The sequence below is a fragment of the Nannobrachium achirus genome (assembly GCF_963921795.1).
Source record: "Nannobrachium achirus genome assembly, chromosome: 20".
NCBI lineage: Eukaryota > Metazoa > Chordata > Actinopteri > Myctophiformes > Myctophidae > Nannobrachium > Nannobrachium achirus.
The window spans coordinates 32,619,788-32,642,118 of record NC_137827.1 but is presented as its reverse complement, the minus strand read 5'-3'; the positions used below and the strand labels follow the sequence as shown (position 1 = coordinate 32,642,118).

The 22,331-nt window shown below is 42.4% G+C and overlaps 1 protein-coding gene across 2 annotated transcripts in view; it reads right to left on the bottom strand.

Moving 5' to 3' along the window:
- The window catches only part of fndc3ba (fibronectin type III domain containing 3Ba), a 165,913-nt gene that overhangs the window by 38,761 nt on the left and 104,821 nt on the right, over window positions 1–22,331 (bottom strand). For both annotated transcript variants that reach the window (XM_080751206.1, XM_080751207.1), the window contains exons 8-17: window positions 20,836–20,894; window positions 16,742–16,893; window positions 16,441–16,500; window positions 16,066–16,204; window positions 13,919–13,972; window positions 12,406–12,530; window positions 11,228–11,402; window positions 10,656–10,742; window positions 8,907–9,042; window positions 8,054–8,125 (exon numbers count right to left, since the gene is read on the bottom strand). In XM_080751206.1, coding sequence (XP_080607332.1) covers window positions 8,054–8,125; window positions 8,907–9,042; window positions 10,656–10,742; window positions 11,228–11,402; window positions 12,406–12,530; window positions 13,919–13,972; window positions 16,066–16,204; window positions 16,441–16,500; window positions 16,742–16,893; window positions 20,836–20,894 — 1,059 coding nt within the window. The remainder of the gene's footprint in view (window positions 1–8,053; window positions 8,126–8,906; window positions 9,043–10,655; window positions 10,743–11,227; window positions 11,403–12,405; window positions 12,531–13,918; window positions 13,973–16,065; window positions 16,205–16,440; window positions 16,501–16,741; window positions 16,894–20,835; window positions 20,895–22,331) is intronic.

The window sequence follows — 22,331 nt, the reverse complement described above, 5'->3', positions numbered from 1 at the left end:
TTCCTACGTTCCATCACCGCGGAAGGGGTTAAATACGGAATAAGGCACCCGAGCAAATTCTGGATAACCGTGGATGAGGCGACTTCTACTTTCAACTCACCCAAGGAAGCTCTGGCCTTTTGCAAGGATAAGTTCAAGACTCCAGGTGCTGCGGACGAGACTCTAGCTACGCAGGATGATGAGACGACAGTTACAGAGAACTAACTTTTACCAGGGACACTTTTGCTTTCGTGATCGCGTGCTTTCAAACACATTCTGCCGATGTGATTTCCTTTTGCCTTTAATGGACTGTTGGTAAGCTGGCTGGGACTTTGGAGATGACTTTTACGCAGCGTCTTTCTTTCCTCACTCTCTCCTCCTCCTCCTCCCCAAAGGGTGAGTTGTTAATGTAAGCCTACTTATTGTTTTGGACTCATCATCTGACTTGACGTTGTGTTTTCAAGTGTTTCGTTTCATAATACCTATTTTATTTGTTTTATTTTTTAACAAGATCTGTAAGCAGATGGGTGTTACTCGTTTTAATTTAGGTTACCGCAAGGAGAGAGGATTTAGGGCTGCTAAAGCTATAAGCATAATTCACTGTCTTTTTTGTTTGAATATAATGGACATTGTTCTTGTTATTATTGTATTCCTTTTCTTTGCTCTTATTGAGCGTTGTGCTGCTTACTATATAGGTCTAGAGGGTTTTATCTCTCTCTGTTAGGCTTTGTCTAACGTGTTCCGTGTCGCGGTTCGGACGGAGCCTGCTCTCTCTATCGTCTTCCCTCTATGTCTCTCTATCTATCTCGGCTTTCCCTCTCTCTCTCTCTCTCTCTCTCTCTCTCTCTCTCTCTCTCTCTCTCTCTGGCTCTCTCTCTCGCTGTGTGTGTGTGTGTGTGTGTGTGTGTGTGTGTGTGTGTCTTTCTCTCTCTCTCTCTCTCTCTCTCTCTCTCTCTTTCTGTTAGGTAATGGCGGCTATGTTGGTTGTTAGTTTATGGTTCGTTTATGCCGCCTAAAACGCTACTTTTTCGGGTAGGAGGGCGAGACTGGGCTTTGGCCTTTGTATTGAGTAATGTAGCCTACTGTTTAAGGTGAAACAGATATAAATAATATGGTCTAAATTGTGAAGGCTCCGCGGTTCCAGAGACCACTCGCTCTCCCGCCCTTTCTCTATGTCTCTCTACCTATCTCTGCTTCTCCTCTCTCTCTCTCTCTCTCTCTCTCTCTCTCTCTCTCTCCCTGGCTCATTGACTCGTTCTTTTTTTTCCTTTTTTTTTCTAATCTCAATAGCTGGCGGATGTACGATCTCGTGGCGCGTTGGCTCTACGTGCTTGTGGATCCGCTGTCTGGGGGGGGGGGGGGGGGGGTAGTTATTTACCTACTTTACTTGTTAAAATGTTAATTTACTTGTTAAAATGTTAATTTCTTGATGGGGGGAGAGGGGAGCTCTGTATTGGGATATTTATTTTGTAGTCGTGATTGGGTAGGTTCACTGTTTGAAGTATGGTAGTTTACTGTTTAAGACGGAAACAGACTTAACTAATATGATTGACATTTATCTAAGTTTGCACTGGCCTTTTGGGCATGTACAGGGAGCTGTATATGGCGCAGTATGCATTATGTGTGCTGTGTTGTATATGGTTTCCTGATCATACATAACTGTGTTTTATGTAAATACTTATGTATACAGACTTTTCTTTTCTTTCCTTTTTTTTCCCCCTTCTAATTAGTAATTGTGGTTTGTATGCATGGATGCATGGGGGGGCTGTATGTGGCGCAGTATGCATTAACACTGTGTGTGCTTTGCTGCATATGGCCCCCCGGATGTGCTTTTAATTTCTATTTCTAACTACATATGTAAGTGCATATATTTTTATATCATATACACTGATTTCCTTTTTTATTTATTTTTATTATTAATATTATATTAGTGCCTTGTCGTGGTGACAGCCTTATTTCCACTTATCTGTCACAAGTGTTTGGTTATTTGCATTAGCGTGGCTTATAGGGCTTTATCACATTCTAAGTGGGCCTAATGCTGGACTGATTATTATTATTACAGTTGTTATAGTCCCCTCAATTTTTTTTTTTTCCCTTTATTCTTTTCTTTTTTCTCTCCCCCTTCTTTACTAGAAATGTTAACATACCATTCTCATTTATTTAAGTGATATGAAGTGGGGAGATTGATCATAATTTGAGCTGATGGAATGTTTGAGAGCTATTCAGCCACAAGAAGGCACTTTTTTGTTGTTGTTGTTTTTACTTTGGTGATCTGTTATATATTTACATAACCACCAGAGGGCAATGTATGGTTACTTTTGGGCAGTTACTTGTTTGCACTCTCTGACAGAGTGAAATGAAGGTTGACTAATAGGTTGATGGGGTGGGGAACTGTTTTTGTGCACTCTGATGCTAATGGGGTTTTCCCCCTCAAGCTTCAATGTTATGTGTTTTTTTATGTTCGTTTGATGTTGCTTTTTCCTTTCTGTTCCTTTTGGGGTTGTTTTGTTTTTCTGTTGGGAAGGTTTGTTGTGAGGGACCAACTAGGAAATTCTAAAATGTTCTACTGTGCTTGCTGTGCGTATGGTTTGAACCACAATTATGACAGAATATAAATTTCTAAGTTTCAATGTAAGGGGAGCGAATATACCGCATAAGCGAACCAGCATTTTGGGGGTTTTGCGATCTAAATCAATTGACTTTGCATTTATACAGGAGTCTCATCTTTTAAAAGAGCATTCCAACCGATTGGCTAATAAACATTATCGTGTTTTAGCCTTTTCAGCTGCTTCTTCCAAAACCAAGGGAGTAGCCATATTGGCTAGACGTAACCTTAGGTTGGATTCTTTGGGTGATTGGTCTGACAGTGACGGGAGGATAGCTGTTGCTAAAATCCGCTTGGAGGGTAAAATGCTAGCACTAGTCTCTGTGTATGCTCCAAATGTTTTAGACAAAGAGTTTTACAAATTACTAACTAAAACCTTATTGGAACTGACGGATTTCAAAATCATTGTTGGTGTTGACTTCAATGCAACATGGCAACATAACCTAGATAGATCCACTGGGGTAGAAAGCAGAGAACAAGCACTAGCGTCTGCAGAACTACGTGCTTGGGCAAACTCAACTGGCTTACTCGACATCTGGCGTTTAATGAACCCAACGGTTAGAGATTTTTCTTTTCTGTCGGGTAGGCATGCTTCATTCTCTAGGATCGATTACGTTTTTGCCCCTGTTAGCTTGTTTCATAAAATTGCCAAGGTAGAGTTGCTCCCAATGTCACTCTCGGATCACAAGGCGGTGCTGTGTGTTGCTTCACTGAAACAGGTTATAGATAGAGCTCCTAGATGGCGGTTTAACACCACACTGCTGCGCGATGCGGCATTTGTAGCTCAGTTTCAAACTGGTTTGCGTGAATTTATAAATATCAATACAGGCTCAGTTGAGGATCCCAGAATTCTTTGGGATGCAATTAAAGGCTTTATCAGGAGTAATACAACCCTCTATGCGTCCACTCAGAGAAAATTAAGGTCAGCCAAACTGGTGGAATTGGAATCTCGGTTTTCTACTTTGGATAATTCTCTCCAAAATAACTTTGATGTTAGTACAGCAACTCAGAGGGAGCTAGTTAAGAAAGAAATTAACTCCATTCTCAAGCGCCGCTCAGAATTTCAAATGAAACGCACAAGGCAAAACTACTATTTTAATAGTGCAAGACCCAGTCACTTACTGGCTTTACGTCTTAGATCCAATGAGCATTTTGCTGATATTGTTAGTGTCAAATCAACAACGGGAGCCATGGTTACAGAACCCAAAGAGGTCAATGCCACGTTTCGTGCTTTTTATGATGAGCTCTACACCTCCGAGGTCATTCACGATGATGCAGTATGCAATAATTTTTTATCCAACATACAGTTACCAACCCTTAGCGAGGCGGATGCGGAAGCCTTAGATAGACCGCTCCATCTGGCGGAATTACAGGAAGCTGTGCTCGCAATGCGTAGGGGCAAGTCGCCTGGTTTGGATGGGATACCCCCTGAACTTTATGCCATCTTTTGGGAAGATCTAGGTCAGCTGATGCTAGACATGTTTCGATATGCAATTGAAAGTGGCTCTTTCTCCAGGGATGTGAATGTAGCTATTATATCATTATTGTTGAAGAAGAACAAGGATCCCACAGATTGCGCAAGCTATAGACCGCTTTCACTTTTGAATTCTGATCTAAAAGTTTTTGCTAAGGTGCTTGCGCGTCGCTTGCAGGGTTTTATGACCACCTTAGTACACTGTGATCAGACAGGTTTCATAGGAACTAGACTAGCCTCTGATAATGCTAGACGACTATTGCATATCATCGATAGGGCTAAGGAGCTGAGGACCCCCGCCGCAGTGTTGTCGCTCGATGCGTTGAAGGCATTTGATCGTCTGGAATGGTCTTACCTGTGGGCTGTACTAGATAAAATGGGATTTGGTGCTTCATTCATACATTTTGTTAAAGTACTTTATTCTAATCCGTCAGCGATGGTCCTAACCGGTAAGATCTGTTCGCCGCTATTCACGATTGGCAGATCTTCGAGGCAGGGTTGTCCCCTTAGTCCTCTCCTTTTCGCACTTTCACTCGAACCCTTGGCTCAGACAGTGCGTCAGTCTGCAGATATTACTCCTGTTTCGATTAACAACACACAGCATCGCATTTCCCTATATGCTGACGATATTCTACTGTTCATTGAGAATGCACCACAGTCAATTACTCATGTCCTTCAAATCTTTGATCAGTTCAGTTCCATTTCCGGCTACAAAATTAATTGGACGAAGTCAGCCCTTCTACCTCTAAATGATCAGATGAGATCTGCTATCCTGCCGCCCATAATCCCAGTAGTAAGCCAATTCAAATATCTTGGCATAGATATTTTCCCCTCTCTTCAGGCTATTGTTAAGAACAACTATGGTGACACTCTAAATAAGATTTGTCTTGATTTAGATAGATGGTCATCTTTGCCCAACTCTCTCCAAGCTCGAGTTTCAATCATAAAGATGAATGTTCTTCCTAGGGTTAACTTTGTAAGCTCTATGCTCCCTTTGCCACCACCGCCGCAATACTGGAATAAGCTTCACTCTTCGATATCTAAGTTTGTGTGGAAAGGGAAACGCCCTCGTCTTAAACTTTCTCTATTACAGCGTGCTAGAGATGATGGCGGCCTTTCATTGCCCAACTTTAAATTTTATTATTGGGCCTTCACGCTCCGCCCCCTTTTAAATTGGTTTAACCCAGCAAATAAGGTTTCTTGGAGAGAGCTTGAGGAGAGTTTAGTGCAGCCTGTTGAATTGAGAGATCTTATCTATTCAAACATAACTACACATCAATGCAAAGTTCGCTTTGGACCTATCATTTCTCATTTAGTGGCAGTATGGAGAGCAGCTGAAAAGATGTGTAAGATTGATTGTAAATGGAACTTATTTTCCCCAGTGTTCAATAATCAAAGACTTTTAATCGAGGATCGCCCCATTCGCTTTCCAAGGTGGAGGGCTAAGGGGATTCGTACATTAGGGGACTTATTTGATAGAAATGGTTTACGACCTTTTCGAGATTTGTGTGACATCTTCAATCTGCCTGGAAATACCCTTTTTTTCTACTTCCAACTGAGATTGTCCATGAGGACCTATGGGGTCCCATGGCAAGCTCCCCTTAGATTGCACCCCTTCCATGAGTTTATCTGTGATGGTAACAGAACAAGAGGTTTGGTTTCCACCCTCTATGGTTTTTTATTAGACTGTAGTTATGGGCCCCTATCTGTTGATACTGTTTGGAGGAATGATGTACCAAATTTGGACCCTGACTTTTGTTGGGACACAGTGTGGTCTAACATTAGGCTATCTTCTAGAAATCCAGACCATCAACAAATTCATTTAAATTTTGTTCATCGGACTTATTTAACTCCCCGCAGACTATGTGCTATGAGGATTTTGAATAATCCCAACTGCACTCTCTGCGCCTCAAATAGTATTGGTACCTTCCTTCACATGGTTTGGGAATGCCCAAATGTGTCGTCATTCTGGAATATGGTTGCCTCAAAACTTTCAACTATTTTTAGTATTAATATCATATCTTCTCCTTCTTTATTTTTATTAAATGACGTCTCACAGTTGCAACTAAACAATATACGCAAGCGCATCTTCTTTGCTGGATTAACGGCGGCGAAGAAGATGGTAGCTACGCGGTGGAAACCTCCTCATACGTTAACGTTTCGCCAGTGGGCCTTAACCTTTCTAGATATAGTATATTTAGAGCAGTCGATAGCAAGGTTACACGGAGCAAAAGAAGAAAACATTAATATGTGGTCGGACATTGCAGATAAGCTTAAGGCTATGATTCAAGAAATCACTATATAGTGGTAACAGCCTAGCACAGGCATGCACTATTGTACATTCCGTGTTGGTCCGGGGAAAGGGGGTGGGTGGGTTTTCTTTTCCTTTTCTTGTTTTGCTATTGTTTGTGTTTGTCTGTTAATTGCATTTTTCTTTTGATTAATGTTTTACTTTTTCTTGTTCTATTCATATGTATGTCTCTAATTTTATGTTATGGAAAATAAAAATAATTGATAACAAAAAAAAAAGGAGTAGATATTCGTCGAAAACAAACCCCTGAGGTACAGGGTGGCCACGATCTGATGTATTGTTTTATACTATTTTTGCGGCAGTGTGGTGTGTGTAATGGCCAAATATGAAAAAAGTTTTTTGAGAAAAAAAAGTTTTTTGAGTAAAAAAAAGTTTTTTGCGTAAAAAAAAGTTTTTTGAGAAAAAAAAAGTTTTTTGAGAAGATAAAAAATTTTGAGAAAAAAAAGTTTTTTGAGAAAAAAAAGTTTTTTGAGAAAAAAAAGTTTTTTGAGAAGAAAAAAAAATTGAGAAAAATAAAAAATAAAACGTATCGGTGATGCGATGACGTGGTGTATACGGATGTTACTGCGATTGAGGTGAAAGAGAAAAGTGGAAAGTTGTGAGCTAACTATTAGCTATTTTTGTGTGTGTGTGTGTGTGTGTGTGTGTGTGTGTGTGTGTGTGTGTGTATGTGTGACACAGCCCTCCCTCTCTGTTGTAAATGTAATTCGATACACTGCCCCGCTCCTCTCCCCTTCCCTCTCTCTCTCTCTCTCTCTCTCTCAGTGCCTGTGTGAGTATAGGCTTCAAACATGTCCGTTTTGTGGAGGCTTCATGTCCGTTGCTTGGAGGCTTCATGTCCGTTGCTTGAAGTGGGCTGCGGCTTTAAGCCAATTGTAAATATAAGATTCACAGGGTCAACTTTTACACAATTTTCTTTGTCATATTTCAGTCCATATCAATCCATCGTCATTCTTCCGGGTCGTGAATTTCTCCCATTTTTCAAGAAACAGCTCCTCTTGTATCCTGAGTCTGTGTAAATCTCTCCATCACATACATGTCCTCTACAAGTTGGAGAGTCACTTCTATACGATGATCTCGTTATTGTCTTTTTTTTTTTTTTTTTTTTTTTTCTGGCTTCCAGTAGCACCTTGACCAGATACCTGTCGTCTCCATGTGTGTTTTCCTGCGTCAAGTTTCCTAGATATCATACCACACTTGTCTTTGGTATTTCATATTTCAATATCTCTTTTATTACTGACCACACTTCATCCCAAAATGTGTGAATTTTTGGACAGTTCAAAAATATATGCTGGTGATCAGCGTCCATGTTTCCACAAAGTCTCCAGCATGGTTGTTTCTCTGCTGCGACTTTTCCTCTGATCTTTGGAGTTATGAAGCATCTAATGTTCTTCCAGCTAAACTCCCTCCACACTCTAGAGCTTGTGGCCGTTGCACTGTGTCTTACAAATATTGTGCCAGTCCATCTCTGCAATCTGCTGCCCAAATCCTGCTTCCAATTTCTCTTTAATATATAAAGTAGAGGTCCTTTTATTTGTCATCTTAGTCTGGTTTTTATTTGTTGACAAAATTGGCAATATATTTTGTCTCAGTTTTAGTCATCGCAGCTTAGTTTTTATTTTGTTTTCAAGGTGTCCGGGGTGGGGGAGGGGTTAAGGTGAAGTTAGGAAAAGACGTTGCCTACCTTCAGAGCATCCCTCTGAGATCTCCAGTAGGTATGTGAGAGCCTCTGAGCCACCGTTGTCCTGAGGGGGATCTACAGGACACAAGCATCACACCACCGTCACATGCAGTATGTGTGAACGTATGAACACTAATGTATTAGCTAGATGAATAATTGATACGAAAACATATATTACAGTATATTCAAAGTTTTTATAAAAGTATACATTTTGTTTTTGTGGTTTATTAAGAGGAAGTTTGCTATCCATTTCCTTTCTTTCTTTCTCTTTTTCTCTATTTCTTTTTTCTTTCCTTCTTTCTTTCTCTCTCTCTCTTTCTTTCTGAAGAATTCTGTCCTAACAAAACCAAAGAGTAATTTAACATTATGAGCAGTGAAACTGCCACATTGCAGTTCATTGTAATTGCACTATTTCTCTGTTACTGGGGAGAGTTCTGTGTCTTATAAGGTTATAACAATTCTGCATGATGAGTGCTGACAATGAGTGTATCTCCTGTTCTGCTAAAATTAATGAATAACACAGTGTACAGTTTGGTGGCATTTAAGGGAATGATTTCTATTGACATCAAAGCTAGAAACTCACAAAAGGTAATTATGACTTCTTCTTTCTCTTTCCAACCTACTGAATTAAACTGTGCTGTGGGAGTTGCTGCGTTCATGTGTGCTCTGGCCTCTCCATGTTCATTATTAAACCCACTAGACGTGTTTTGTTATTAATGCGTCAACGCTGCCCACTCTGGTGATTGACGTTACATGTGATGATTCAGTGGCGGCCTTATGAACTGGGTTGGCAGCAGGATGAACATCACATTTAGCATTCAATACAACAAGAATCTGTTTCAGAGACAAGTTTTACCCCAGGTGACGGTGAAGCCGTAGGGGGTCGCTGCAGTGATGCAGGGTGTAGATGGGGGACCTGGTTTGTCTGGACTGGTTGTACAGACCAGCACCTCACTGGGACTGCTCTTTCCCTCCAAGTTTGACGCAAACAGCTGTAGAGAAAAAGAAAAGTTAATTTTGATTATAGTCCCAATTACACTTGTTATTTATTTTTATTTTTTTGGCGAGGTATGAAATGTGGAAAATGCGTTTATAATATGCAAGCTGTATATTCAAATGTGTAAGTATAAAATGGCAAATATTAAAGCAATGCAAATGGCCAACCAAGTTAAGTGGAGGCCATGTAGCCCATCTGTAAACAGGTATGTGGTGCCGGGGTAAGAGGAGAGAAAGAGTAAGAGAGAGAAAGAGAAAGGGAATGAGGAATGGAGCGAAATGGCACACTAAATGGGAGGCATGGTAAGAGAGAGAGGGACAGAGAGACAGACAGACAGAGAGAGAGAGAGAGACAAAGAGATGGAGAGAGGGACAGAGAGAAAGAGCAGAGAGAGCGCTGAAGACGAGGGGAGCGAAGGTAAGGAAGGAAACTCTCCATCGATCAAGCGGCACACGCGTGTCCTTTTCAATGAGCGACTCCCACTCATCTCTGCCCCTTGTTCCCCCACCTCCCCTCTCCTCCCCCGCCTCCCCTCCATTACCTCAGCAGACACAATCAATCCTCTGTTCGCACATGCAAACAACCTGTGACCCCACACACACACACACACACACACACACACACACACACACACACACACACACACACACACACACACACACACACACACACACACACACACACACACACACACACACTCACGTGTGTGTGCGGTCGCATACTGTATGTGATTGTCTGCACCTTACAATCTCTAGCATCTCACCTAACACTCTGTGACCATGTGAGCGAGTTCACCGGTTCTGTATACTCATGTCTGTGTGAGATTTAAACCTGAATTACACTCTCTCTCTCTCTCTCTCTCTCTCTCTCACAAACACACACTCTGTCAGGACATTGTGTTTCCTAGCACATTACCAGCAGCTATCAGTGGGGCCCTAGCGGAGCATCCCCGGTGGCTTAAACGACTGTCAAATTGCTGGTGTTTTCACTATTGGCTAAATTGCAGGTTTTTCTCTAAATTGCTATATTCCTTTATGCTGGATTAATAGTGGTTGTGTTGCCAGCGAAAGACACCTGGATGGATGGATGGATGGATGGATGGATGGATGGATGGGTGGACAGTCCTGGCAACCTAACAAAAAGCCTTTTATTTCACTAGACAAAGAGAAGATGATTGGCCGTCATTAGGGAGAGCATTAAAAAAATGAGAAAGAAAGAGATGGAAAAGACTGAAACGATGACTCAATGAACTCGCTATGCTCTGGGGGCGTGCACGTGGATGAACTCTTAGACTAGGCCATGGACGTGTGCACACTGTGTGTGCACACAGTGTGCGTGTGTGTCGGCAGTGTACTAGTGTTTGTTCCACCACTTGGTGGAGTTTTCTACATCAAGACCGTTCTGATAAGAGACAGAACACACACACATACACACACACACACACACACACACACACACACACACACACACACACACACACACACACACACACACACACACACACACACACACACACACACACACACACACACACACACACACACACACACACACACACACACACACACACACACACACACACACACACAGAGCACAACCCTCTCTTACCCTGAATTTATACTGTGTGCTCCTCTTCAGGCCTTCTACAGTACAGGTCAAGTTTTCTCCAGTGTACTTTGGATGAAAGTCGGTTCCCTGTGGGAGAGACACGGTACACCACATTCACACAGTGACCATCTTACTCTTGCATCACACTTGGGGGTTGGGGCTGTGCGTCCTTAAAGGAGTAGTTCACCCCCAAAAGGACTTTTTTCTATCGACTCACTCCATGGAGACTTGAGTTCATGGAGATTCTTAAGTTTTTGTTGCATTCCCAATAATTTGATGACTGGTGGTGTCTCCAGTAGGAGATTCTTTCGGTGCGTATTAACAGCAGGCGACGGGTTAGAGTCTCCTACTGAGCCTCATATTGAATGATTGAATGATTGAATGATGAATGTGTCAAAAACAAATAAACAAAAAGAGAAATCTCCATGAATGCAAGGCTTCACTGTGAGTGTAATCAATAGAAAATATGTAATTTTGTGGGTGAACTATTCCTATAAAAAGCATGTCCACTGGAGTGTGTGTGCGTGTGTAAATATAATGCATGTCAATGGGAGTGTGTGAGGGGCACTCACGCTGTTGTCCTCCTGGATCTCCAGGGTGTATTTGAGCTGTTCCTCGCTGGGACTGCCCTCCGGGCGCCCCCACTCCAAGGTCACCCAGGACACCCCTGCCCTCACCAGGCGAGGTGCCAGGGGCAGAGCGGGAAGAGTACCCATGGTGTAGAATACCACCTCCGTACTGAAACCACTGCACGCACACGCACACACAAACACGCACGCACAGAGAGAGAGGTGTTAGTGACAATAATGAGCATATTAAGGTAGAGGTGGAACATGAAATAGGAGCAGTTACAGTATACATCACAAGGACTTTACTCCAGCTTCATTTAAGAGGCTCAGTGAATGTATTGATCCATGTCTACAATTACAATTTAGGCATTTAGCAGACGCTCTTGTTCGGAGCGTCTTACAATAAGCAAGGTAATTATTACATATAGAGTGCAGAAATAGTGTATAGTGCCTCAAGAAACTTGGATGTTGGAGACCAGGTAAACCAAGAACCTGGCAACAGTCTAAACTATTTAGTTCTTCTGTTCACGATGTCGAGGAAGAGATGGAAGGATAAGAAAGAAAGAAAGAAAGAAAGAAAGAAAGAAAGAAACTTTAATGAAAGGATACCAAAGACAGAAGAAAGACACGTTCAGCCATAAGAGTATCAGTGAGGTTGAGGTCGTACACTTCATGTTGGCCGATTAGGCCTGGCTGGCATTTGGCATTCCAATTCATTTCAAAGGTGTTTGCTGGGGTGAAGGTCAGGGCTCTGAGCAGGCCAGTGAAGTTCTTCCTAACTGAAGCGTGGGGGGGGGGGGCTCTTTCTCTTGGGCCACAAAATTGGAAGCACAGAATGTCAAAGTAGCTGCGGCATTAAGATTTCCATTCAGTGGAACAAAGGGCATTAATTAGAAACACTAATTAGGGGCACTCGGGTGGCACAAGGGTAAAGTTCCTACCCACCACCACAGAGAGAATGGGGGTTTTAATCTGGCCTGGCTGGGTGCTCCAACGGACACATTTGGCCGTGTCCAAGGGTGGCAAGCCAGTTGGGGAGGGTGATCTCTGTCGCCGTACTAGCGACTCCTACGGGTCGGTGTTCTCTGTTCAGTGGGGGGCTGAACTGGATGGGAAAAGCGTGTTCCTCTGCATGTATACACAGCATGCACACTGTATGCATGTTGAGTTTGTGTTCTTACCTGGTGCCTATGTCGTTGTGTGCAGCTACTCTGAAGGTATAGCCACTGGCAGGACACAGCCGGGTGAGTTTACAGTGCCTCTGGCCTCCAAAGTAATATTCTCTGAAAACACTGTTCTTCTTCCCCTGTAATCAGGAGAGGAGGAGATGAGATGAGATGAGAGGTGTATATATATATATAACACGGGCCCATGGACCGATGAGGATATACATTTGAGAGAAGGTTAAGGTGAAAAACAAGCAGGAAAACTTCAGAAAAGGATAGAAGGATAGTAAGTAAGTAAATTTTATTTATAGAGTATAAAGATTTATTTCGAAACAATGTTACAAAGTGTAAAAACAGGATAACATAACACAATACAATACAGCAATAATACAATACAACAGTATAACACTAAAAAACACTGACTCAGCATTTTGTAAAGCCAAAGGTAAGGCGTTCCACAATGTAGGAGCAACCACTGCAAAAGACCCAGTCACCATTTGTTTTGAGATTTCTGGGAATTTCCAGAAGGCCTTTGTCTGAAGAACTGAGAGATATCATATTGGTCTTAGGAGACAGTAGGTCAGTGATGTAAAACTGGGCCAGGCCATGAAATGCTTTATAAGATAGAAGATATGACTTGGAGGGATGCTCGACGAACAGGGCCATGGGTTAAGGGAAATGAATTATTGCAAATGTAAAAGAAGCACAGAACGAAAAGGAAAAATCACACCCGTGTGAAGTGGAGCTGTGTGTGTGTGTGTGTGTGTGTGTGTGTGTGTGTGTGTGTGTGTGTGTGTGTGTGTGTGGATCATGTGTACCGATTTTTGTGACATTTGAAGAAAATATGTAGGAAAAGGAGCAAAAAGTGTGTTTTGGAGAAAATTCAAGATGGCGGAAAATCTATCATGGCGCAAATGGGCGTGGCCTATATGGGGAGATGCGTCATGACCCAAGGATTCCAGGGAAAAAATATTTTAAATTTTCCGACCTACGGTTCAAGAGTTACAGGCCAAAACGTAAAGTGGGGTGTTATGGCGCCACCATGCGGCCAAATGACACAAGTATTTTTTATTTAATCCTTGAAATCATTATGAACCTCCTCTCCAAGTCTTGAAACTCTAGCCCCTATGGTTTGCGAGAGACAAATAATTGAATGTGAGTTTTTGCAATTCCCATTATAAGTCAATGGGGAAAATTAATTCACTAATAAATTAATATCAATTAAACTATAGAACCTTTCTCTTAGAAAAGTAATAGCCCACGATTCCCGAGTAAGCCGGTCGATTTGACATATGGCGCGAGTGTGTGGTGGCAAAACTGTGGGACTAGTGGCGTGCCGAAGTTTAGGAAGTTCAGGCTACATACAGACACACAGACAGACACACACACAGACACACACACACACAGACCCACACAGCCACGTATAGGGAGCCTGTGCTTCACACAGCTCCAAAAAGGCAAAATGTTGTGAAAGAGAGTGAGCTAAACCGGACAGACAGACAGAGTAAGAAAAGAAAGATGGACTTACCTCGTCCCACTCCAGCAGGTAGTTTGTGATTTTGGATCCGTTGTCACCAGGGGGCTGTGAGTGAGATAGATCGCATTACAGATGCAGAGAGATGGAGAGATTAGCACAAGATAACTGAGTGAGACACAAAGCACTAAGCAGTGACGGGGGGAAATGCACCAGGAGTGTTTTTATAAACAGACAGGATATTGTCGCTGTCGGGCAAAAAAACCTTGTATCTCCATATTTCAACTTTTTAGTTTTCGTTAAACGTTTACGTAATTTATTGTCCTACTTTGTCATGGAGGAGCTATAGTCTCAAGCTAAAGTTATGAAAATAGTCGATCTACAAGCTCTCAATATGTCACATCACGATGCATCGTGAACTTGCAGATCTCCTATTTTCTCTATTTCTGAACATTTTCGTACCATTTCCTGGAAAAGTTACGGTTTTGGACATACAAGGTTTCCACGCGGCGATATTTCATATCCTGTCTGGGGGAGTGATGCCGGTGTGAGGAACATGTCAGGAGAGGTCAAAGTCAAAGTGATATGACCCGGCACATGTCTGTAGCTCCAATGGAATGAAACTAGGAGTAACTCAGTCCTGCTTACCCATTTAGGCCGCTGTGAGCTTGTAGATCTGCTATTTTTGAAAAAGTCGTAAAAATGTGTGCAAATCTTTGAATATATGTATTTTCAAAGCGAACGTTTGTAACTCAAATTCTGCTTCTGGGTGGTCCCTGGGACTAGATATTTTGAGATGCGGGTCCGTGGCCAAATACATATCATTTTGGGGGTCCTTCACATGAAAAGGTTTGAGAACCACTGACATAGTAGTCTCTCAAGAACAGACTAAATGAGTTCCAGTTAAGTGAAAAGGACCTTTTCTTTGATGATGGCTAGCCAGATTGCTGACATAGAAACATAGGTTTTTCAAAGAGTCTTAGAAGGATTCAAAAGACACTTATAGAATCGGGTCAAAATTCTAATTTTCACGGTTTTTCAAAAATAGCAGATCTACATGCTTGCAGCACGGCACTCGGTGCCGCGCTGCGAGCTTGTATATCTGCAATTTTTCAATAGTTAAAGCATAAAATAATGATACACAATAATGTGTACCCGTTCTAAATGGGTTAATTTTGTATAACACGGTTCTATTGTGAAAATAGCAAAATCTACATGCTCACAACGCCTCTCTGGGAGCTCGCCTTTCCTCAAATAGGGATGCCAGGTTTAAAGTGGTTAACTGACTGAGTTGAAACTGGATACATTATACGTATTTGCATAAAATATGTAGGGGTTTGCTCTAAGTGGATCATCATCCAAAATATTGTTGATAACAGTGTTTTGTTATCTGTCCTTTTAATCTCATTACGAGGGAGGAAGGGTCACAGGGTGTTGAAATGTTTTTCCCTGCCAGCATTAGATAATGTATAATCACAACATTAAATGTGTTGCATAAAACAAAATTAAAGCACTCAGTCACTATTACCATGTTAATACAAACTTTCAAGTTGCATCCTCAAGATCACTAAGAGTTGAGTGTATGTGTGTGTGTGTGTGTGTGTGTGTGTGTGTGTGTGTGTGTGTGTGTGTGTGTGTGTGTATGTGTGTGTGTGTGTGCGTGTGCGTGTGTGTGTGTGTTAGGGCATTAACGACTTGTGATTTTTGCAAGTCGACTCGACTCAGTAAAACGTTGAGTTGAAGTCGACTTTATCGTTCGATGACGTCATCACATCACACACAACCCCCCAATTATTTTGGGGGGTCCCCAGATGATTAACTTAATGTGAAACATTGTTTTCTCACTCAACTGTAAACAAACCAACATACAGTTTAAGTGTATAGAGGGTATCTGCACATTTCTTGTGACAAAGTGACAATTTATGGACTTTTTAATACCTCTAAAGTGGCAAATTAAACATTGTCCAAATTGTCAAATATATAGAGGCAGAAATTGTGAAAATAGCAGATCTACATGCTCAAAACGCCTCGCATCAAATAGAAAGTATTTTTTTTTTCAACTTCGACTTTCGACTTTCTCTGGTGGGAGTCGACTTGTATAATGAAGTCGACTGAGTCGACTTTTTCGTTAATGCCCTAGTGTGTGTGTGTGCGTGCGTGCGTGCGTGCGTGCGTGCGTGCGTGCGTGCGTGCGTGCGTACCTTCCACTGTAGGGTTAGGGTGCTCTTGGTGCGGTGAGAGAGTTTCGGGGGGAAGGGGACGTCGGGGACACTGCTGTGTGTGGTAAAGGAGCCTACTTCTGAACACAAGCCCCTAACTGAATTATACATTGCTGACACTCTGAAACACAAACACCCACATACAGTATATTATTACATGGAGATACACAGAGAGATACTGTTATGTGTTGTGTAATGTAATATTTCAGGTCTTATAATGAGTGCAACTGGAGGAAACTAAAGCTCAAAGATCCTAGATTACAGGCAACATTACCAGGAACACATTTCAACACGTCACCATCTGTTTACCTTCTGTAGCTAATTAGTACAATTAGAAAGCAATATGTGTTCTCTTACCGTACGTGGTAGTCTGTTGCTGGCCTTAGGTCTTTCAGATTGTACTCCAACTCCTCTCCACTGAACACGCACGCACACACACACACACACACACACACACACACACACACACACACACACACACACACACACACACACACACACACACACACACACACACACACACACACACACACACACACACACACACACACACACACACACACACACACACACACACGACACAATATGTTTTTGACGTGTCTGTGAATGCTTGCGTTTGAGAGCAAAAATTAGAAGTTGGGCGTGGTGGGTGTCTTACCTGTATATGAGTCGGAACTTCCCGTCCCGACCCTTGTCTGACAGAGACACTTCGTAGGAGCATGAGACGGGCATTCCGTTACTGTGCCTGTTGACCAGGCCTGAAGGAGGGGTCCAGGACAACCGTGCAGCTCGCGCCTGTACGCTGGACACCTGTGAGACACAATGAGAGAGAGAGAGAGAGAGAGAGAGAGAGAGAGAGAGAGAGAGAAACACTCTTCATCAGATACTGTATCAGTTCAAGAGGCCCAGCTGTGATGTTGGTATCCATTTCTATTCTATTCTCTGTTTGAAGAAGAAATTACTTCACATAACCCATTAAGAGCCTGAGGCCGATCCTACAGATGCCTTCTAAATAAGTAGTTCTCGCACTTTCAAAGATCTATCAAACGTGTTCAACAATAATAGCATATATCGACAAGCTCACTGTGAGCTTGTCGATCTGCTAGTATTGAATAGCAAATAAAAGCGAAGCACAGATGCTTTCCCGCGTTGTACATACAGTACAGTATATGTGGTCATTATGACATTGTCCCTGTCCCTGGCTCTCTTTGTGTGTGAGAGACAACAGTTTGAGCTGTCATTCTCTGGCAGCTGGCAGACACATTTATGAGAGTTACTGGATTCATTCTGGCAGGGCCTGGGGGCTTTGTGCAGTCGCGCGTGAGTCCGCTGGGGTACAGAAATATCAAATATGTCACCTCCTCCATCACTCCAGACTCCACACAAAGCCTTCTTAAGCCTTCTCAGGCAATAAATGTAACTGATTAGTAAACAACTCCTTAACTCCTTAACGTAAATATATTGGTTTGACTGTGTGTGTGCATTTCGATGCGGTGTGCCTGTGTGTGTAATGTACTGTTATATATGTGTGTTCCTTAGATACTGCAGGCTGCGTATTCATATCTATATCATGTTGGCGAGGTTTCGCTTCGGTGTGAGTTTAGCAGTATGTGAGAAGACATGTCCTTTAATCCCAGTATTTCCAGACACCACATCCACAAAACAGTGCAATGACTGTGCCCTGAAGGTAGAACCAACCACAAGTCTGACTACACTGTCTAAAGTGTCTATGTATGAGTTAGAACAGTGGTTCTCAAACCTTTTAGCTTGAGACCCAAAAGAGAAATTAGACATCTGCCCGGGACTCAAACTAGTGAAAACAGCAGATCTACAAGCTCACAACGCAGCGTTTGCGTTGCTTCACTCTGACATTTGTATACTGTCAGAGTTACAGACTTGTATGGGTCGATTTAAACCGCCGTAAAGGAACCCGCAGCTTCCCTTGAATCCACTTTGAGAACCACTGTTCTAAGGTAATCAAAAATAAGCTCTACACCCAGTTTCAAACACTAGATTAGCAAACAAAAGGGGACTAAGACACAAACATTATGGAATTACCCACTGTACCATTCACACTTCAGACAGCTACATACTGTAATATCTACTTCTAACCACTTGAATCCTATATAGTATACTTAGAGTCCCCCAGGGGTCTACTGTAGGCTACTTCAAAAAATAATACAAATAAATAGCTAGTAGATCATTTGTAAATGTTATTAGTGACATAACTGGCAATAACAATAATTCATATTATATACCACATGCGTACACATGCTGTTCTGTACAAGCCATTTAAGGTGAAAGCTAAAAAGGTCTACAGAAACATCCATTTACAGTCTGATTCATATAAACTAGTCCCTGGCAAGAGGATGAACTCATCTGACTTTGACCTTCTCTGCCTCCTATATAATATATCATCATAAACTCATAACACACTCTAATGCCAGTAGGTGTCTCTCAAAACATGATTCTTTTTAATGCACAGGCACAACGAGGCCATAAAAACTGACTCGCTTCCTCTCTACTGCTATTAATAATATTATTGATTCATGCATTTAATTATTTTGCCCTTTTTGTATTGAAAGACAATCAATCTTAGAAGCAACACTACAACAGATACTATGGCGAAGGTGCATTACAACAAAACAACAAATTAGCGAAGAAACATTTATACTACTGGCAAACAATTACAATACTATTATTACTGCTGCCTTCTAAGCGCTGCTCACTTATCAGTGAGGGAGGTTGAAGGTCATTGCTCCATAATTTAACGTTATGTACAGCAAACACACAAAAGGCTTACAAGTGATTTACATTTGCCTTCCTTGCTTCCTTGCCTCCTTCACTCCCTTTCACCCTCCATCTATTTCTCAGTCCTGTGTTAATTTAATTAAAATGGACCCATAATTAACACTGTAGTACTTCCACTTTCCTCTCCCTCTCTCCCTCTCTCCCTCTCTCTCATAGCGACAATAGGAGTTGAGGGGACCTGGAAGTCAATAGCTGCCTCTCTCTACAGTAGGATTTATGAGCACAATCACAAGCAGAAGACTTACAACTAATTCTTTGAGGCTCTGCTTTGCTTTTCTTTTTTCCCTCCCGCTCCTTGCCAGTTTTCGGTCTTTTCAGCATCTATATCTCCCTCTCATTCAGCTTTTTCCCCCTTCTTTTTCTTTGAGCTCATTTCTCTACCTCTCTATCGTCGTTGCCGGGTGGAAACCTTGTATGTCCTTCATTTTGTATTTATAGTTTTAAAAATGAACTAAACTAGTGAAAATAGCAGATCTACAAGCACACAACGCCTCGCACCACGAGGCGTTGTGTGCTTATAGATCGGATGTTTTCACTACTTTTGTGCGACAGCCTTGTATGATGAAGCAGGGCTTTACTTCGGGGAAAAACTTACACATTTGAAACTTGGAGATACGAGGTTTCTGCCCGACAGTGACGCTATGCTTCGCTATCGTCTGTCAGCTCCTCTGGTTTGGTTTATCCATCTCTCTCTCTCTCCCCTCCTCTCTGACTTCACCTCCCTCATTAAGTCCTCTCTGCCTTGCTCGCTTTGCTCTCCCTCCTTTTTCAGAGGCTGCGCGGTTGATCGACTCTGCACCACAAACTCCTGAGCATTTATTCAACTAAGAGTGTGTAAAAATGTAAGCTAAACGCGTCAGTATACAGGCCATCTGAGGTGAGGGAGGACAGAGGTTGAATTAGCTCCATCCATCTACTGCATCATATAAACACTGGCACAGGGAAGGTTTACAAGCCTTGAACTTACAGCACCTCATCTGTCTTCCCCTCCCTCCCTCCCTCCCTCCCTCCCTCCCTCCCTCCCTCCCTCCCAACCAGTCTTTCAGACACCATCTCCCAAAGGTTTTCAGCTCCTTTCACATCTCCTTCTCCATTTCAGGGATGAGTTTGAAATGTTTTAAAATCGATTTCATAAATAAAGAGTGTAGTTACACTGTAGTAAACACACTGCGTGTGTGTGTGTGTGTGTGTGTGTGTGTGTGTGTGTGTGTGTGTGTGTGTGTGTGTGTGTGTGCGTGCACGCGCAAGTGTTGTTTGTTTGTTACAGTGTTTGTACTTATGACAGTTAATTGAGTGAGGGCCTCTCAAATGTGCAGTGACTAGGAGGATGGCACCCTCTTGTGGTCAGGTTGGGGAGTGCTGCAGCTCTAGCCATTGAACAACCTACTGAGAAACATATACATATGTTCTCACTCACCAGCTATATCTCCCTATTGCTGGGTTTCCACGACCAGAGCCGAAGTGGGGCTGTGGGGCCGAAGAGGGCCAAAACGCATGTACATTTTGGCCCCACTCCAGGGGGTGGTCTGAGCTAGGCCAAACGGGGCCAAACCGGTGATGTGTAATGCTGCTTGCTACGGATTGGACGTGGGCATGTTTCAGAGGAATAAAGTGTACTATGGTGGACTGTATTGGCTCTCCCCCAGGACTTCAGAACATACAGTACAGTACATATACATTTTAGCTTGCTGTGATTTTTGTTGTATGTATTTTGCACATTTGCTGTGATTTACACTCAATTTCTTTTGTTTGTAATTTGCTAACATTTGTTGACAATACAAGGTTTTATTGACAACATCCACTTAGTTCAGAGTTAGAATATGAAAGAAAGGTTCAGCAGATGTAGGTGGTCAAAGGTCTGAATGTGTTGTGTGCGTGCGTGCGTGCGTGCGTGCGTGCGTGCAATTGTGCGTGACTGTGGCTACAGGTGTGCATACCAACCTGTGGTTTGTCAATTGCAGACAGCATGTCAGACACCCTCTTCCCATCCGAGTCATGATCTGAAAGAGAAAGAGAGAGAGAGAGAGGGATATAAGGGGGGGGGGGGGGGACAGAGAGAGAGAGAGAGAGAGAGAGAGAGAGAGAGACACAGAGAGAGAGAGTTATAATAACAAATCACCAACAGGTGGCAGACAGATTTTTTTGCAACGCCCCCAACAACCATTATGAAAGAGAGACAATGACACCACCGCCTGGCAACATTGTAGGTAGAACACATGCAGAGAGATCATTTGCATTACTTACATAACTATGATGTGTGTGTGCATGTTTGTGTGTGTGACTGTGTGCGTGCGTGACTGTGTGCGTGTGTGTGTGTGTGCGTGACTGCTGCTGCATTTGTGGAGAGTCGACTCCAGCCACTGTCTATGTCACGGGAGTAAGGGAAGGAAAATTACTTTTCGACCACAATATTAAAAGAGGATAAAATCAGCAGTTTGGCAACAGAGCGGCTGTTGATCGATAAGAGCTGCGGTTTAAATCCCCATAAGTCTTGTTATTGTGCGATCTACCCTCTATAGCCAATGATTTCCGTCTGGTCAGCAAGGGTCCTTCCAGTAAATTAAAATGCTGGGGTTAAAGAGTCAGCCCTGTCGCAGAGCTGCTTCTCAGAGCATTATAACATTGTGATCCAGATTGAATTAGCACCACAGGTAGAAGTTCATGGTCTTGTTCAAGGACACAAGGATATTGACGGACACATACTGCACTTAATTTACGAGGTCCGCTTGAGAGAAAATCAACAAATCAGGATGGCTGTGTGTAGCATGTAACAGCCGACCTGCTGATGTCTACATTGAACTCACTATTGATCATGTAATTGGATCGGATCACCTCCTGGCTGTTTCATATAAGCCGTCATGGCTGAGCTTTGATAGACTAAGCGTTTATCAAATAGTAATTTACTAGGGTTTTGACCTGCACATGACAACACGTTATGGCTCATTTGAACAAAAGGTTACAATATTTGGTATATACCGTACTGTATGTAGTAGGGCTGCCAAAGTTAATGCATTATCAATGCATTACTTCATTACCTTGTTAAGCGCACAAATTATTTTATCACCATTAATGTTCTCTGCTTTTTTGAAGCATCTGTAGCATTTGAGACACAAAAATTACTTTGCTGCATCCTCCTCCTTATTCCTCCTATACAAATACAACTTTGTAAAGGAGTATATCTGTATATATCTAAAATATTTTTGATGTGGAGGGAACAACTAAAGGGTGAAATAGTGTGTTTAAGTGTGAATGGGTGTGTGTGTGTGCGGCGTGCGCGCATGTGCATGCATGCATGCGCGCGCTTCTGTGTGACTATGGACACAAGTCCAACACGGCAGTGTTTGTACTTTATAGCAGGGGTCTTCAACGTTTTCAGGCCAGGGACCCCTTAGCTGAGAGGGAGATAAAGCAGGGACCCCCTCTACATATTGTATAAG